Genomic DNA, 19,370 nt, shown 5'->3' on the forward strand with positions numbered 1-19,370 from the left:
TCACAACTAAACAGCTCTTCATCCTCCTGGCATGTCACCTTCCTGCCCAGCTTTGTGTCATTTGAAACTTGAAGATATTATATTCAGTCCCCTCATCATAATCATGAACATATATATATAACGAATAGCTAGAGTCCAAACACTGATCCCTGCAACAGCCCATTAATCACTGCCACTCAACAAAAACCCATTTATTCCCACTCTGTTACTTATCTGCCAACTAATTCTCTACCCATGTCAGCACACATTTGCAAGGAGATCTCAGTTATCTGTAAGAATAATAGGGTGATAATAGTAGGTGATTTTAACTTTCCAAACATACATGGGGGACTGCCATAATGTAAAAGACTTAGATGGAGAGGAATTTGTTCAGTATGTACAAACATTTTCTGATTCAGTATGTTGATGTACCTACCAGAAAAGTTGCAAAACTTGACCTACTCTTGGGAAATAAGGCAGGGCAGGTGACTGAGGTGTCAGTGGGGGAACATATTAGGCCCAGTGACCATAATTCTATTAGTTTGGAAGGCCAATTTTGACAGCATTAGGCAAGAACTTTCAAAAACCGATTGCAGGTGGATATTCACAGGTAAAGAACAGCTCAAAATTGGGAAGCCTTCAAAGTTGAGATAACAAGAGTTCAGAGACAGTATGTTCCTGTTAGGGTGAAAGGCAAGGCTGGTAGGTGTAAGTTTCTCTAGTCATCCAGCATTCCCAAGTTTTGGTTAAGAAAAACAAGGGAGCATATGCCAGGTACAGACAGCAGGGAATGAGTGAATCCTTAGAAGAGTATAAAGGCAGTAAGAGTGTACTTAACTGGGAAATCAGGAGGGCAATGAAGGGACATGAGATAGCTTTGGCAAATTGGGTGAAGGAGAATCCAAAGGGATTTTATAAATACAATAAGGACAAAAGGCTAATTAGGGAGAGAATAGAACCCCTCAAAGATCAGCAAGGCAACCGATGTATGAAACCACAGGAAATGGGGGAAGATACTAAACAAGTATTTTGCATCAGTGTTCATTGTGGAGAAGGACATAGAACATGAGATTGTGGGCAAATAGATGGTGACATCTTGAAAAATGTCCATATTGTAGAGCAGATGGTGCTGGATGTCTTAAGATGCATAAAGGTGGATACATCCCCAGGACCTGATCAGGTGTTACTAGAACTCTGTGGGAAGCTAGGGAAGTGATTGCTGGGCCCCTTGCTGAGATATTTGTATCATCAATAGTCAACAGGGAGGTTGGCTAACATGGTCCCACTATTTAAGAAAGGCGGTGAGGAAAAGCCATGGAACTGTAGACCGGCGAGCCTGACATTGGTGGGCAAGTTGTTGGAGGGAATCCTGAGGGACAGGATTTACATGTATTTGGAAAGGCAAGGACTGATTAGGGATAGTCAACATGGCTTTGTGCATGGGAAAGCATGTCTCACTAACTTGATTGAGTTTTTTTGAAGAAGTAACGCAGAGAATTGATGAAGGCAGAGCGGTGCACATGATCTACATAAGCTTCAGCAAGGCATTTGATGAGGTTTCTCTTGGTAGACTGGTTAGCAAAATTAGATCACATGGAATACAGGGAAAACTAGGTATTTGGATGCAGAACTGGCTCAAGGTTGGAAGACAGAGGGTGGTAGTGGTGATGGGCTGCTTTTCAGACTGGAGGCCAATGACCTATATTATGCCACAAGGATCGGTGCTGGGTCCACTGATATTCCTCATTCATATAAATGATTTGGATGTGAACATAGGAGATATAGTTCGTAAGTTTGCTGGTGACACCAAAATTGAAGGTGTAGTGGATAGCGAAGAAAGTTACCTCAGAGTACAATGAGATCTTGATCAGATGGGCCAATAGGCTGAGCAGTGGCAGATGAAGTTTAATTTAGATTCATGTCAGATGCTGCATTTTAGTAGGACAAATCAGGGCAGGACTTATATACTTCATGATAAGGTCCTGGGGAGTGTTGCTGAACAAAGACACTTTGAGGTGGAGGTTCATAGTTCCTTGAAAGTAGAGTTAAAGGTAGATTGGATAGTGAAGAAGGGCATTTGGTATGCTTTCCTTTATAGGTCAGAGCATTGAGTATAGGAGTTGGGAGGTCATGTTGTGGCTGTACAGGACAATGGTTAGGTCACTTGGAATAATGTATGCAGTTCTGGTCTTCCTCCTATAGGAAGGATGTTGTGAAACTTGAAAGGGTTCAGAAAAGATTTACAAGGATGCCAGGGTTGGAGGGTTTGACCTACAGGGAGAGGCGGAATAGGTTGGGGCTGTTTTACCTGGAGCGTCGGAGGCCAAGGGATGAATTTATAGATCTTTATAAAATTATGAGAAGCATGGATAGGGTTAATAGACAAAGTCTTTTCCGTAGGGTGGGGGAATCCATAACTAGAGGGCATAGGTTTAGGGGGAGAGGGAAAAGATATAAAAGGAACCTAAGGAGCAACTTTTCATTGCAGAGGATGGTGCGCGTATGGAATGCCAGAGGAACTGGTGGAAGCTGCTGCAATTACAGCATTTAAAGACATCTGGATGGGTAAATGAATAGGAAGGGTTTAGAGGGATATGGGCCAAGTGCTGGCAAATAGGACTATATTAATTTAGGATATTTGGTCAGCATGAACAAGTTGGACCAAAGGGTCTGTTTCTGTGCTGTACAGCTCTATGACTCTATGAGTGCCAATCCCATATTCTTTAATTTTACATTCCAATCTCTCAGGTGGGTCCTTATCAAAAACCTTCTGAATAGTCAAATAAACCACATCCGCTAGCTTCCCCTATCAGCTCAACTGGTTAAATCCTTGAAAACTTCCAGTAGATTTACCAAGCACAATTTCCCTTTGAAAATCCACACCAGCCCAATCCTCTCTCTGTTTTCCAAGTGCATTGCACTAATGTGTGCATTCTGCAACAAATTACTTTATATATTACCTGTCTTCATAAACGATAATTTACTAAGTAATTACAATTGATTTGTGAATAAATTTTGCACCAAACTTAAACAAGTTGCAAGACCACCCCCTTTTTTTATTTGTATTGGTATGTGATATATATTTGAAAAGTCCAGTTATATTTTCTGAGTTAATCAATCTTTGGACAATCTTGTTCAACTGCCTCTTCTTGTTCAACCAATTTTGGTTGAAGACTAGTTTACCTGCTCATTTAATCAATGTAATTAAATGCCACTAAATTTCTAAATTTATTCAAGTAATCCAATTATTATCAAATGACCATTACTTTCACTTAGTTAATAATTTTGGTACCAATAGAGTTCCCTTAAATAGCCATTTTATTTAACTATATTTTTCAGGGGAGGCTATGGCAGCTAGTATAAACATACTTTTATTGTGGACATATTTCTGTTCCCCAACTTCCCATCAATATGGCAGGATCTGTTCTAATAAATGATTGATTATGCAGTTACATAAAATTTCCACATGGTGGAGAAAATGACATTGAACTGGATCGTAACATGGTTTTGTACCTGAAGTTTCACAGACTCTGGCAAGCTTTTTTCCAGTAATCCTTTTAAACAAGACTGAGTGGCTTGTGTTGTTTCTTCACCGGCCTCTACAGCCTTCTCTTCATTTCTGGTGGCCATTTCCTTTTCCGTTTTGTTCTCATCTGTTGTCTTTTCTTGGTGTTCACCAAACAAGTCAGAGTCGATCAGAACCAGGATCCTTTTGACGTCATTGTCGTCAAACATGCCAGTGATCAGCAAGGTTTTAACCAACTTGAGGATGGGAACAAGTTGAAACGCGATGCTGCCCCCAACTGGATCTCTAATGTGTGGCCCACCACCTGTGACAGCTTCGGTGAGCATTTCAATTGCTTTCACCTTCAGAATTTCAAATGGTAGCTTTGGACTATATTGTTGCTTATTCTCACTGGTGTTAACGAAACATGGTGCTGAGAAATTTAATCGGGGTCTTAAGCAGGTGCTGAGCCCTACTCCAGGATGTCCGTAGGTCCGAGTTTTATCTGGAAACAACGTTATGCTTCTCGTTTCATCAGTTACTGGAATTATGAATTCATTGTTCATAATTAACCTGGCTTGTTTTGCTGACTCTAGGTGAATACTCAGGAGGAGGTCATAGAATCCACCACGCAGAAGTCCTGGTAGATATTTGTTCTCAATTGTAAACAGAAGCTGAGATTGATCAATGTGACTGCAAAGGGCATGGGTGACACGATTATTACCCACAGCACAGAGAGCACAGTACAGTTTGAGAGTGTGGTAATGGAACTTCATGAGCTCTTGATTTTCAGCTAATTCTAGAATATCTATACACCTGTAAAGTTCAAACAAGATAATAAATTAAAATTTCACTGAGGTACATTTTCGAAACCTGCCCCAAAGGAATAAAACTAAATTCAACTATCCCAACTGATTGCAATGGATTCTAGTAATTAATTGCCAAATTACCAAAAATAAGGCATCATAAACTCTTTTGAAGTAAATTGCCGCAATAGTTCTTGGAAATATTTAGTTATGGTGTTGAGGGCTTGTGATATTGTAGCATGGATATCTCCTAAAATAATACAAAGACCTGCAGATGCTGAAAATCTAGAACAAAAACAGAAATTGCTGGAGATACTCTGTAGGTCTGGCAGCATCTATGGAGAGAAAGCAGAGCTAACATCTCAAGTTTCCTCCAGTTCTGAGGAAGGGTTAGAATCATAAAATCGGTTGCTGGACTTGAAACTTTAACTATGTTTTCTCTCCATAGTTGCTGTCAGACCTGCTGAGTTTCTCCAGGAATTCCTTTTCTTTTGGGAATCGCCCTGTTGTACTTAAATCAGCTTTCTTCATAGTTGTGGAATTGATGATGCTTCCGGATATGAAATAACCACTTCTAAAACTTAGGAATCTTCACTTTCATGGCAAGTCAATAAAGATAATTGTGTTACACCGACAATGATTATTTGAAAAAGTCCTTGGCTAAAAATTCAAAACTATTTTACAGGATCCAGCTCTAACTTACAAGGATATTTCATTAAAACAGCTAAGTTCATTGTTTCAGCAAGTTAGTAAAGATGCTCCAAAATTAATTGAAACTGGTACAGTAGGGGCTAGTCAATAAGAAACAAAGTAATTCAGATTCATTATTTTAAAAGGGTAAAGTTTATTTATAAATTTGCTATGAGAATTTTTTTTGCTATATTTTTGAATTTTTACTTTTCGCATATTAAATAAAGATATGACAGCGACCATGGCTTACTGATAGTATCGCTAGACTATTAATCCAAAGATAAAACAAAGAGCTACAGATGCTGGAGATCTGCTATCAGTTCTGAAGGAGGATCACTGGACTTGAAAAGCTAATTCTTTGTCTACACAGATGCAACCAGACCTGTTGATTTTCTCCAGTAATTTCAGTCTTTGTATATTAATTTAGGAAGTCAGATTAATTTTCTGGAGACCTGGATGTGAATCCCACCATGGCATATGGTGAAATTTGAATTCAATATAAATCTGGAATTAACAACTTAATGCTGACTGTGAAACTGCTGCCAATTGTCAGTAGAACCATTCTGGTATAGTAATATCCTTTTGGCAAGGAAACTCCCGTTCTTATCCAGTCTGGGGCAGCACGGTGGCTCAGTGGTTAGTACTGCTGCCTCACAGCGCCAGTGACCCAGGTTCAATTCCAGCCTCGGGTGACTGTCTGACATTCTCCCCATGTCTGCATGGGTTTCCTCCCACAATCCAAAGATGTGTGTGCCAGGTGAACTGGCCATGCTAAATTGCCCATAGTGTTAGGTGCATTAGTCATGGGTAAATATAGGGTAGGGAGAATGGGTCTGGGTGGTGTGGACTTGTTGGGCCGATGGGTCTGTTTCTGCACTGTAGAAATTCTAATCTGACCTGCATGTGATTCCAGCTCCACTGCAAAATGATTGACTCTTGGGGATGAGCAATAAATGCTGGCTAATCAGGAATGTCTGAGGCCCATGAATGAACAAATGTAAATAAATAGAAACGAAAGGATCAGACTTTGGATGTTTAACTATTAGGCAGTTTATCCCTGTCAGCACACTTAAAACTGCAATGGTTATAGTAAAATATACTCTATGCTATTTTGAAATACCGTTCTTTGAAATGAACATGTACAGATTGCAACTGGTCTTTTAGATATATTGACATAATGTCTTGTTGTTTGGAAGCATTTTATTTGACCATTCGTCCAGAATTTGAAAAATGTACTGTAAACCTATGGCACAGTAGCATTTACATAGATGCTCACACACACTGTCCACGAAGGTATTGGACAGATTTATGTTAAACATCAGTTGCCTGCTATATGCAGTGAATGGCAAAATCAACCTGAAGGACCATGGACTTTAAAGCAGATATTGACCCAATTTCATGCGAAACACGAGTTACCAATTTTCAGACATCGTTTACAGCTGATAATGTAAACAGCTGGCTGACGCTGCTGGAAGTCTCTACACTGTTCACTTTAACTACAGGAAGGAAGTGGAAAGAGGTGACTTTGGAAATATCCAAATAACTGATTGATTAATTGAATAGGAGATCAGATCAAGTTCTTCTCATCATAGAGTCAGCCTTGTGTATGTTCTGGCTTCAAATGCAGTACAGAATTGCAAAAAATAGTTGTGTGTTTAATATAGCGTTATTTACACTTCTGTAATTGATGCCTCTAGTGGTGTAAAATGGTTTGTGCTGTTTACCCAATACATCTCTCTGTGCGGACAATATATTGGGAATTCAGTAGTACAATGTAGACCAACCTATTCTCCTCTGGAATATGCAATGCCATCATCTGCAATGGTTCAAGGCTCTGCACTACCCAGCCATGGTGATCACTAATTCGCGCTGTTTCAACCTTGAGGAAGTCATTAGGCATTCTGCTCCACTGAACAGGAGTGATCATCTGAACATCAAGCCGAGGAGGACATTGTGGAATAGGATTCTTTTCTTCACTTTTAAATATAGCGGCAGACAAAGGCATGGCGTTCTGCACCAGAAGATAAATTGTAACATTAATGCACAGTGACATGAAGGTAACATAGTAGTAGTTCACATTATTTTCTACATTGTAACTTAAGGGTGGAGTAACCTATATTACTGTCATTGGAAACTAATGAACCTTTTGGTACACATTCTCAAAAAGATCAGTGTGTCATTACACTGCATTTTTAATCACATTGGCAACATTTAAAATCTGAAAAACATAAAATGGGTCGAATTTGACTTTTATGCAAATGCTGCACCATTCCAGAGGTTCCTCGATATCATAATTTGTATATTAATAGAGTCCTGTGAGATGGAATACAACAGAAGTGCACCATACTACAACATTTCCTTCTCAATGTTTAGCATCAGCTTCAATTTTGCACTGAGATACTATTTTTAACAAGGATTTCACAAAACTGACCGACTGCTTCTCTGTCAACAAATCACAACGTTTTTACTAATAATAAGCTGCACTGCAGCAACAATAAGGTTTGTTTGACATCATCTTCTAATTCCTACTATCGAGAAAGACAAGGACAGCAGATGCTTGGGAATACCTGCAAGATTCCCTCCAAGCTACATATGGTCTGGCAAGACTGTGGTGACACACATAAGGGCTACTCTCTCATCAGTGAGAAGTTACAGGTGGTGATTTAACCTATGGGCCACCAGACCTCAGGCAAGGGAAGAGGTTCAGAAGGAAAGCCCTGCATGGTAACCTCAAACCAGTGATGGGAACTGAAGCCACTCTGTTGGCATCACACTGCTCTGCAAACCAACAATCCAGCCAACTGAGCTAAACCGATTGCCTATACACTATGCCAACCATACTGAAGTTTCCTCTACTTTGGGAGATCCAGCAAAGCAGTGAAACTGCACTGCAATACGTTGGTTGCATTGCTATCCTGGTAGAAAAGGAGATTAAGTTATCAACTTTCACAAAATTCCACTACCTGATGGCTGAGTCTGTCTGTTGACAACAGATTATCTTTTTTCTGCCTCTGTTCTGGGGAATTCAGTGCAGGTGCCCATGCAATAGATGGACAACTGTTCAAATGGCCGCTGGACCAGCCTTTGAAGGATGTTGTTCTTGATCATTACCAGAGAGGAGTTCCAGGACCTTCAGATAGCGTTAGTGGCGTAAATGACAGTCCAAGTTTTCTGCCAGCTGATCTCGCTGCTAAGTTCTCTCTCATTCTGTCCTACTTCTTTTTCTACCAAGTGAAGCAATTAGGATGTTACAAAGCTAACTAATTATCACTTTTGCATTGATCCACCACTGCCTTCTGTAACTTGCAGATGGGTACACTTTAAGTGCCACTTTATTAAAACCCTATTCGATAGACCCAACTCATTCTATTGTGTTTCAGGAGTAAGAAGCTCACAATCTATTTCTATGTGACAGCAATAGACATGAAAACAAATACCTTTGATTTTCCAAGTTCAAACTGAAACATATTTGAACTTGTCGCCTGCATAAAAACAGCTGGGAATAACTTCGTACTTGGTTCAATCTGAAAAATAGTCACATGTTAAAAACACTTTATATGTTATCTTTAAAGATTCTCATTTTTTTAAAAAAGAAGTTGAGAGAGAAGAGGAATGAGGTGGTGGCTCTGTCTAAACACAGTGGGTAAATGTTTCCCTTTTAATAGATGCAGAATATGATAAGTGGAATAATCTTTGACGATCACTACTCTGTACCGAACAAAAACATTTTAAAATTCAATTCTACTTATAATTTAAGCCGCTTGGATCAGAACAAAAAGATTAAGAGCTTTAAGATCATGGATGTGGTTTAGCTAAGGTCAATTCCCAGAATGGCAGGACTATCATATGTTGAAAGACTGGAGCGACTGGGCTTAGAGTTTAGAAGGCTGAGGGGAGAATCTCAGATTAATAAAGGATTGGACACTCTGGAGGCAGGAAGCATGTTTCCGCTGATGGGTGAACCAGAGGACCTGGTTTAAAAATAAGGGGTAGGCCATTTATAACAGAGTTGAGGAGAAACTTCTTCATCCAGGGAGTGGTGGCTATGTGGAATGCTCTTTTCCAGAAGGCAGTGGAGGCCAAGTCTCTGGATACTTTCAAGAAAGAGATGGAAAGAGCTCTTAAAGTTAGTGGAATCAAGGGTTATGGGGATATGACAGGAACAGGATACTGACTGTGGATGATCAGCCATGATCATAATGAATGGTGGTACTGGCTGAAAGGACCAAATGGCCTACTCCTGCACCTATTGTCTATTGTCCAAAAAGAAGAATTCTCATGGTAATTACATAGGGCCTAGATGAGACCATACCTGGAGCACTGCACGCCATTTTGGTCTCCTTACCAATTGGAGGATATCCTGATATTAGAGAGACTGCAACAACTTTTTACTGGACTGATTTCTAGGGTGAAGGGACTATCATAGAAGAGATTGAGCAGTTCCCTAGAGTTAAGAAGAATTAGAACTAATCCCAAACAAGTAAAATTCTTATTGGGGTTTTCCAGGATGGGTACTGAAAATCTGTTTCTTGGAGCTGATGAGTCTATGCTCTCAGAATAAGCGAGTGAACATTAAAAAGGAGATGCAGTGATATGTCTTCACTCAGAGGGTCCTGAAATCTTGGAAAAAGGGCTATGGATGCTCAATTGTTATGTATGTTCAAGACAGAGATTGACAGAGTTCTGGATATTGAAGCAATCATGGGATATGGGAATACTGCAATAAGGCAGAGTTGAGGTCAAAGATCAGCCATGACCTTAGTAAACAGCAGACTAGGTCAAAGGGCCAAATGTCCCACGCCTGCTCCAACTTATGAATTTCTAAATATGAGTTTTTATACTCTCACCCTTTTTATTAAATAACTTTAGAGATCCTACAGCCAGTTCTGAGTTTTGGAAAGCAGACAAACAATCTGAAAGTTAATGTTAAACCATGCATCCATTTTACCTGGTAATGAGTACTGAGGTCCTTCCCATTTGCTGTGAATGTTAACTGGCCTGTTGCTAGGTCAATGAAGCATCCAATTTCAAGGTCAGTCCCACTGCTGTTTGATCCCTTTGAGCTGCCAACAATATCTCCTCCCCAAATCATGAAACAATTACTTCGCTTGACACTACAAACAACAATATATTTTAGCAATTAATGCCATTTCATTGAAAGATATCTTAGAAGACAGAGATTAAGAATAACCTTTTGCTGAGTCATCACATCTCTTCATGTAAATATTTCACGATCAAAATTAGGATGAAATAATGGGGATCAAACCAGTTCTAAAGAAAAAGGAGTGAGGGGTGATTTGATTTAAGTGCACAGGGGAAGTAGTGGTGTAGTGATTTTTATCTACACTGTTAATTCAGACACCAGGTAATATTTGAGAAACTGGGTTCAGATCCTACTGTGGCAAATGGTTTTTGAATTCAAGAAAAATCTGGAATTAAGAGTCCAACAATGATCGATGAAGCCACTGGCATTGTCAGAAAACGAGCGATCTGGCTCACTGATATCCTTCAGGTAATGGAACTTCCATCCTTACCTGATCTTGCCTACAAGTGAGTTCTGACCCACAATATTGTGGTTGACTCTTAAATGTCCTCTGGGCTATGAGGGATAGGCCACATCTCAGCAATAAATATATAAATAAATAAATACAATTCAGAGTAATCTTGACAAGCTGGACAAGCTTCTCCTTGACCAGTTTCTTCTCCTTGACCAGTCCAGAAGCTATTTTAAAATTAGGGATCTCTTTGGAACGCTCTGCCTCCAAAGCGGTGGAAGTGGTATTTCGAATATTTTTAAGACAAAGGGGGATGTATTTCCATTGGGCAGCGGAATCATGGATTGTTGGGATAGACGAGAATGTCAAATTCAATACACAAACAAATCAGCCATGATCTTGCTGAATGTCAGAGCAATTTAGAGTCATAGAGATGTATACCGCAACAGACCCTTAGGTCCAACTCATCCATGCCAATCAGATATCCTAAATTAATCTAGTCCTATTTGCCAGCACTTGGCTCATATCCCTCTAAACACTTCCTATACAGAGGCTGAATGGTCTATTTCCATTCCTATTTCACATGTTCATTTGTTGGCTAGATGTGGTCCATATTTGCGTTCATCAAATACTAGTTGATAACTCAACAGTCAATGGCAATGTAACTTTTGGAGAACATGTCTGATTAGTGATCACATTAGTTGGATTGCATTTGTTATCACAACATTATCATTGTACTAGAATAGCATTATGATGAAAGCATTTTTCTGTTTAAGTGTTAAACAATTTTTTTTGTTTGGAAATAGTGGAAATACAGAAACAAATGGTCAAATAGCATGGAATTGTGAGGGGAGCAGCGATTCCTGAATGACAATTTAGATGTTGAAGTCCAGCTCAGGAGTAATTGTACCTGATAGTCCACAAGGAGGATATTCTTTCAATCACTACACTTTAATATGGAAAGACAAATCAGATATTTCTGAATTTATAAGATTGATGTTTTCTACAAAGTAGGTCCTGCCATTCAGCACACTGCACAATTAAACCAATAACTCACTTTGGATTTATTAGCATGTTTGCATTGGCAACATATTTGATATTAATGGTAATTCATGGTCACTTACTACTGAAAGATCTCAAATAGTAGAGCCTACCTTTCATGAACTCTGCCTTTTTCATCACCCAGGGTAACAGTGACTGTCCGATTTTTATTCATATCAAATGATTTGCCGTAGTAATGGTAATCAGGAGTTACCCAACCAATCCACACAAGAGATGGATCTTGTCCTGCAAATATTCTCACAGCATAACAGTACTGCATGGCAAAGAGAGAGTAGGAGCACTTTATATCAAGTACAATGAATGGCCATTGTCAGAATTACTTACTATGTAGATCAATGTATGAGCAGTATTTCAGAGATGGTTCACAAAACTTACAATCTACCAGTATAATTTATGTGACAGAGACCACACACCATTTTAGCTTTATCCTTCAGAATTGCATATTCCATAACATCTTACAGATTGTGCAATTAGTTTAAAAATCTATTTTTAATGATATAAAACACAACTCTATTTGCTACTCATACATGTGAACATTTCCCTGCACACTTTTGGATCACCACTTGCTGGCATTCATCATCACGTCTGAACACAGCCAAGTCTGAATACAGGTGGAGATGGGACTTGGAAAAAAGAATAGTGTTGAATATCTAAGTTTGCAAAATGTACTAAGTAAGGATGCTCAATAAATTGCATAAAAGCAGAGAGTTTAAAAAAAAGGGCATCAATGAATACAACTGTGGCAACAGAGTTCAATGTGGCCAAGTGTGGAGTTGCAGAGATAGAAGCTGGATGGTTATTTCACATCAACACATTAGGATTTGGGTGACCAGATACATAAATCATTAAAAGGTTGTGGTGCATAGGTAGAAAATAGAACATAGAACAGTACAGCACAGTACAGGCCCTTCGGCCCTTGATGTTGTGCCATCCTTTTCTTCTTTTACTTCAACATGACTTATACTTCCTGGAGTATAGAAGATAGGCATACAGTTTCAAAGGACAAAATAATTCAACACAGTGGAAGAGAATATACCATTTTTTTCTGGACAAGGCAGGGTAATTTTAACATCAGAGCAGGTCAGGCAGCATCCGAGGAGCAGGAGAATTGAGCTTATGCCTGCAACATCGATTCTCCTGCTCCTCGGATGTTGCCTGACCTGCTGTGCTTTTCCAGAGCCACACTTTTAGACTCTGATCTCCAGCATCTGCAGTCCTCACTTTCTCCCAGGTAAGCATTCAGGTCAAGCAAATGGAGTTAAAGATCAGTTTTGAATATTGGAATGGACTCAAGAAGGTTAATGAAGAGAAAGTGAGGACTGCAGATGCTGGAGACCAGAGTTGAAGTGTGGTGCTGGAAAAACACAGCAGGCCAGGCAGCATCCGAGGAGCAGGAGAATCGACGTTTCGGGCAGAAGCCCTTCTTCAGGAATGAGGTTGGTGTGCCAAGCGGGCTGAGATAAAGGGTAGGGGGGAGGGAATTTGGGGGAGGGGCGCTGGGAATACAATAGGTGGAAGGAGGTGAGCATGAGGGTGATAGGCCGGAGAGGGGGTGGAGGCAGAGAGGTCAGGAAGAAGATTGCAGGTCAAGAGAGCGGTGCTGAATCCGGGGGTTGGGACTGAGATAAGGTGGGGGGAGGGAAGTGAGGAAGCTGGAGAAATCGAGCCTGTTTCAGGACGTGGCTGAAGAGCTTCAGGGCAGAGGAAATGACCTGGGGGGGTGCAGTGAGTGAGGGACTCACTGAGATCCTTGCAGAGGGAGGAGGAGAACTTCTTCAAGGTAGGCATCCTTGCAAGAGGATTCGCAGTAGGTTAAGATCCACTAGGATAAAGTGAGGACTGCAGATGCTGGAGACCAGAGTTGAAAAGTGTGGTGCTGGAAAATCACAGCAGGCCAAGCATCATCTGAGGAGCAGAAGAATCGACGTTTCGGGCATAAGCCCTTCCTCAGGATTGAGGCTGGTGTGCCAAGCAGGTTGAGATAAAAGGTAGGGGGGAAGGAATTTGGGGGAGGGGTGCTAGGAATACGATAGGTGGAAGCGCTCACCCTCACCTCCTTCCACCTATCGTATTCCCAGCGCCCCTCCCCCAAAGTCCCTCCCCCCTACCTTTTATCTCAGCCCGTATGGAATACCAGCCTCATTCCTGAGGAAGGGCTTATGTCCGAAACGTTGATTCTCCTGCTCCTCGGATGCTGCCTGGCCTGCTGTGTTTTTCCAGCACCACACTTTTCAACTCAAGAAGATTAATGGCCTACTACATTCCTATGCTACTGTGCCTGCTATTCAGTATTCAAAGACCTAGCAAATGAATTATACCCTAATCCTATTAGTCCACTGAATGTGTTTAATTCGGCAATTAGCAGGATTATGGGAATAGGTTGGTCAGCCCCCATTTATTTATCACAAGTAAATCTCACACACCGATCATGACCTAGAAACAGCTTGCCAAGAGGTACCCTTATCAACCTGTTTGGATGCCGTTTGAGGGGAATCAGTACTGGAGGAATGGCAAGGCAAGCAATACTGGCAGTGAGTTGCAAACTGAAAATTAAACCGCAAGGAGAACACTTCCATCAGCTCCACAAATCAAACAAAGGAAAAAGATAAAACGCAGCTTTCCAGAGGTAGCCTCTAATAACAATTTTGTAAAGGTGAACTTAATCAGATACAGTTTGATTTGCAAATATGATTTTCCTTTACAAAGACTGACATGTATTTCAGACAAAAGCACCGGATAGTTACACGTGAGTTTTTACTTATATGACGGCCAGCATATTGACAGACAGCGGCATGAGCACTTCAGCTACCATACTGGACACAACATTCACACTTCTTTGGTTTATTATTATATTGGACACTTCAGTGTCCATTTTACACCTGTAAGACAGGGTTAGAGTCATGGAATCTCTAGGCTCAAGTTTAGACTAAAGATCAATAGAAATCTTCAGGGAAGCACTGGCAGGTCAACACATTGACATCTGAAGATAAACTGAGGTTGTAACTCAAATGCATTCTATGAACTTGGGATCCAAGTCTCTTATTGAGAAAAAAAAACTGTACAAGTAAACGTTCTGGGAATGAAGACTGGGCTTTCTGAATATTTCTATGTTATATGCAATACTCAGGTATTCAATAGGTATTAAGTTCCTATTCTCATACAAAATGTTAAACAGAAAATGTTGATCTTTAATGCTTTACACATTACCATTGTTGATTTTCTAACAGCCTCTTGACTATCTCTACCTCCAGGAATATCACGACTCAGCTTTGCACCCCTACAAGCAAAACAACAAACTTCATCAATAATCTTCAAGAGTTTTTTTGGAAACCAGAGTGTGTTAAAAAAATTGCAGTCCAAAAATTTACTAATTGCTTAAGAAGTGGAAGTACACAGATCATATTGTATTCAAATTATTAACGAAACATTAAATAAATTACAGAACTTGGGACTGAAAATATGAATTTTCAATAGAAAACGCTATAGTTTATTTGAAAGTGCAGAACAACGTGGCTGTTAGCTTTGTTCACAGAAAATCTACTTTGAATTCACTTCCCCATGCACTTGATTTTTAAATTATAAAACACACAGGGCTTGGGAGACAACCATCATTTATTTCTACAAATTTTTTTTTTGCCACTTTAATAAGCCCCAGTAACTCAATTCAAATAATTTATTAGATGATCATTATCATCTCTTAGTAGATTATCAACAGTTCATTTGGTGAAATTGATTCTGGGTTTGACAACTGTTATGACTATAGATGGCAGCCCTGAATTATAAACAGGTATATTGAACTTTTCAGTAACACATGTTGTTTGGTTTTCAAAGAAACAATATGCACACCATAGATGGCTAAAAATGCTAATCAGTAAATGCAGAAAAACTCCGGTATTAATTATACCCAACCTCAGGAGGGGTGATGGAATGTTGCACCTGTAAAGTTAGCAACGAGTCTTAGAGAAATGGCTCAAAGACATAGAACGGAAAATCCTAAACCACCACCACAGACCCAGAGTGTGGGCAAAATCTGAAGTAAAGGAAAAGCAGTCTGAGTGAAAGACATGTTTGTGTTTGCCCCTGCTTGCAATAGCAAAGAATAGTTAAAAACCAACTTAACCTCTGGTATATGCCCTAATCTGGTATTCTAGTGCTGTAAAGGTTAAAGTTGAAGAACATCAATTAGATACCTCTCTGCTTTCAGGTAAAGAGAAAAAGAACTGAATGTCCCTCACTCACTCTCTCTCAAGTTGTCAGTCAATAACCACTACTGACCATGAAAATAGACAACACCTCCCAGCGATTTTGCAGAACCCAGAATTTCTAAAACATCTACTCAACATCTCTCAAATGTCACTGAAATCACATAACTTAACAATTATGTTTCCCCATCCACTTCCCACAAACAAAAGACTGAATTGGAAATCTTCTTTGGTTTAAACTGTTCCTTTTTAATTCACTTTTAATCTTTAATCTGTGTGTACATATGCTTCAATTCTTTAACTCAGGAAAACCTGGTTAAATTGTTTCCTTTCAAAATATATGCACATTGGAATTGGGAAAGGTATCCATGAGGAAAAGGATCTTTTGTAATAATTTGACCTTGTTGTGACAGAGGGAAATGTTTGAATTAGATTAGATTCCATACAGCATGGAAACAGGCCCTTTAGCCCAACAAATCCACACCAACCCTCTGAAGAGTAACCCACACAGAACCATTTCCCCCTGACAATGCACCTAATGCAATGGGCAATTTAGCATGGCCAATTCACCTGATCTGCACATCTTTGGATTGTGGGAGGAAACCGGAGCACCCAGAGCAAATGCATACAGACATGGGGAGAATGTGCACACTCCACACAGACAGTTGCCAGAGGCTGGAATCAAACCTGGGACCCTGGTGTTGTGAAAGGAATTAAGAAAGGGAGCCAGTATTTCTCTCCTCAGCTGAGAATTAGGGAGTCTTGTATGGGGTCCAGCCATAGCACTACTAGCTTGACTTGTTTAGTCACATCAAATAAATTTATCACACACAATAGTAAATATCTACGGTTGTCAGGTCCATTTATAATGTTTTGCTTCCAGATCAGAAAGGCGTGGGCTTAATTCTCAGTGTTGACTTGGGGCTGAATGTTTGCACCTTGCTAAAGGACAAACATGAAGGTTGACAGACATGGAATTTCACACCCTGACTGAAATTATTTCTTACAACAATCCCAGGTGCAACAAGGCCACCTGCCTGTATGTGGCAGATAACCAATTAAGGCTATTTAAAGACCTATTAAAACCTAATGTCCGAGTTTGACTGAGATTTCCAAGTTTGCATCTGGGTAAATGGTGCTGTGTTGGTGTGGGTTATTGTCGAACAACCCAACTGTCCAGGGATAGCCTCTTGTAGATCCAATGTTCTACTCAAGTTTTGAGGTCTGTTTGAAGAAGGGTCACCAGATTCTGCTTTCTCTCCACTGATGCTGCTAGACCTTCTGAGTTTCTCCAGCAATTTTGATTTTGTTTCAGATTTCCAGCATTTGCAGATTTGTGTTTCTTTTCTTGTGTCCTTTTTCACTGGCTTGACTTTAGCTGCAGCAACAGGCAGTGACCCCTGTGCTTAGTCTAATTTTTATTCAACACGTTAGAAAACTGGAATGTGGATACACTGTCTCGCTTACTTGTTTGAAAAGGCAGTGCCTGTTACATCAATGCTGAGGGGGTCCCTATTGACCAGTTTCAAGAGCACTCCTGCTGTCCTTAGATGGCAAGTTTGTCCACTCATCAGTCAACTCACGATAAATCACAGCAAATGTCTGCTCTCCAGAGAGCTTGCATTTCTGACTCCAATTTGATTTTGGCATCGGGGTCCTGAAACTAATAGGGAAAGTCCTGTTGTAGAGCACAAAATCTAAGCTGACATTCCCATGTAGTACCAAGGGGATTCTATGTTGTTCGTAGGTCGAGGGATGAGATTCAACTTTAGCGGGGACCAACATGGGCAGCAGTGGATCTGCACTGAATGTGGATCACAGCAGATTTTCTTTCGACTGACTTAAAATGAGGCAGTGACAGCTCACATGGGTTTATCTCTCATGGAACTACCTGAAGAAAAGCAGTGAGTGACCCACAGGTGCGAGTCAACATCTCTATATCAATTAAATTCACCAAACATATAACCTGCTTGTTTGCTCCAACTGTTATTTGGCAATCTCGCTGTCTGCAAAATTGGCTCATGCATTTATCTGCACAAATTGAACATAATCCATTAGTTGTACAGTATTTTATGCACTTTGAGAATGCAATGTTAATACAGGCATTTGCCTTTGCGAGGTCGACGACCTATTAAAAATCTGCAGTTAATTGCTGTAATGTGAGGAATAGTGCATGCACGTATCTTGCAATCAAATATTTCTGGAAACAAGCCAATACAATCAGATGTGTGAGCTTCTACCCTGTATAAAATACCTTCCTCGACTGCGGAGAGCTCACCTTTGTTTCGGCTTTCCCGATAACGTTTCCGCATTTTGAAGTCCATCATCATGTGGAATGCCTTCATGTTTAGACGCTGCATGGAACTCAACAGGCATACTCAAACGGTAGTATGTCATTTCAGTAATGCAGTTTTGAGTGCCAAAGGTTTTGTGATTGACTTTTAAACAGGGTGGACTGTCAACAGTCCCATCAATCCTTGTTACCTGTAATTTGGATTTTAGTTATTAATGTAAGGTCTCTATCAAAAAAATGGAACATTAAAGTTTTATTATTATTTACATAATAAATTGAAATTAGTCACAGTTGCACAGGGGCAACCCAATTTAAACATCTTAAAATATTATCCCAGCTCACAATGAAGAGACATACAAAAGCCATTAAGACAATAAGCAGGCACAATGGCTTTTTTCTATTATTCATTCATGGGCCAAGACAGCATTTATTGCCCATCTCCAATTTCAATTGAGAGGTGGCAGTGTGCTGCCATCTTGAACCACCTGTAGAACATTTGGTATAGGTACAGTGCTGTTATAGGGAAGGCATTCAAGATTTCAAACCGACAACACTGATGGGATAATGGTGCATTTTCAAGTCAGGTTGGAGTTGTTTTTGTTACTAAATCTTTCAACTGCCCTACCCAATCTTCAATGGTAGGTTTAATATTGAGGCGCTAACATCAACTTAATAACACCATAAGCAAAAGATTGTAAGTTAACATGTATTGTCTAAATGGATCTTCACAACAATCTTGTATTGGTGCGTTACATTTCATTTAGGGAGTTCAAAGTACTGTGGCAATCTACACTTTTACCGTGCATATTGTAGTCCATAAAAGTGGAAGCAAAGAATTCATTGTTTTTTTTCCATCTCTTGGCTGACCAGGAAGCTCGTTTGCTTTTCCCACTTGCCAATAGTGTTGGAAGAATTTGCAATTTGACCCGTTAGGCCACATTATACACTTAGCTTCCCCAGTCTTCAAGTCCTGGGTTGCATTTAAAATGTGGAGCTTCGAGGTAGTAGCAGGCACTCGAGCCATTGCATCACAAAACTATAGCAACTTACATCCATTATAGTTATAATTAACTGTACCAATACAATGCACCAAAGCTTCAGATTAATATTTTTAAAGTCTATTAAATTCCTGGTGCTCTCAATTATTGGATTACCAAATTCTATGCACATGAAAAAAACAGCACAATTCTGTTATTTTCATTAAAGTTAGAAATAATTTGATATAGCCAGAGGCATGCATTCCAAAGGAATTGTAAAAAGTGCACCACAAACATTACAATATGATTCCCAGAAGGTTTCAAATAGCTGAAACTTCAGAAATTAGAAATCTGTTCCAAT

General features: G+C 39.9%; 1 protein-coding gene across 14 annotated transcripts in view; it reads right to left on the bottom strand.

The window, feature by feature from the left end:
* The window catches only part of ryr3 (ryanodine receptor 3), a 366,212-nt gene that overhangs the window by 173,272 nt on the left and 173,570 nt on the right, over positions 1-19,370 (bottom strand). For all 14 annotated transcript variants that reach the window (XM_060828910.1, XM_060828909.1, XM_060828911.1 and 11 more), the window contains 7 exons: positions 18,018-18,223; positions 14,745-14,814; positions 11,630-11,790; positions 9,929-10,094; positions 8,418-8,504; positions 6,765-6,991; positions 3,493-4,300 (listed from right to left, as the gene is read on the bottom strand). In XM_060828910.1, the coding sequence (XP_060684893.1) occupies positions 3,493-4,300; positions 6,765-6,991; positions 8,418-8,504; positions 9,929-10,094; positions 11,630-11,790; positions 14,745-14,814; positions 18,018-18,223 (1,725 nt within the window). The remainder of the gene's footprint in view (positions 1-3,492; positions 4,301-6,764; positions 6,992-8,417; positions 8,505-9,928; positions 10,095-11,629; positions 11,791-14,744; positions 14,815-18,017; positions 18,224-19,370) is intronic.

This window comes from Hemiscyllium ocellatum, chromosome 8 (genome assembly GCF_020745735.1).
Source record: "Hemiscyllium ocellatum isolate sHemOce1 chromosome 8, sHemOce1.pat.X.cur, whole genome shotgun sequence".
NCBI lineage: Eukaryota > Metazoa > Chordata > Chondrichthyes > Orectolobiformes > Hemiscylliidae > Hemiscyllium > Hemiscyllium ocellatum.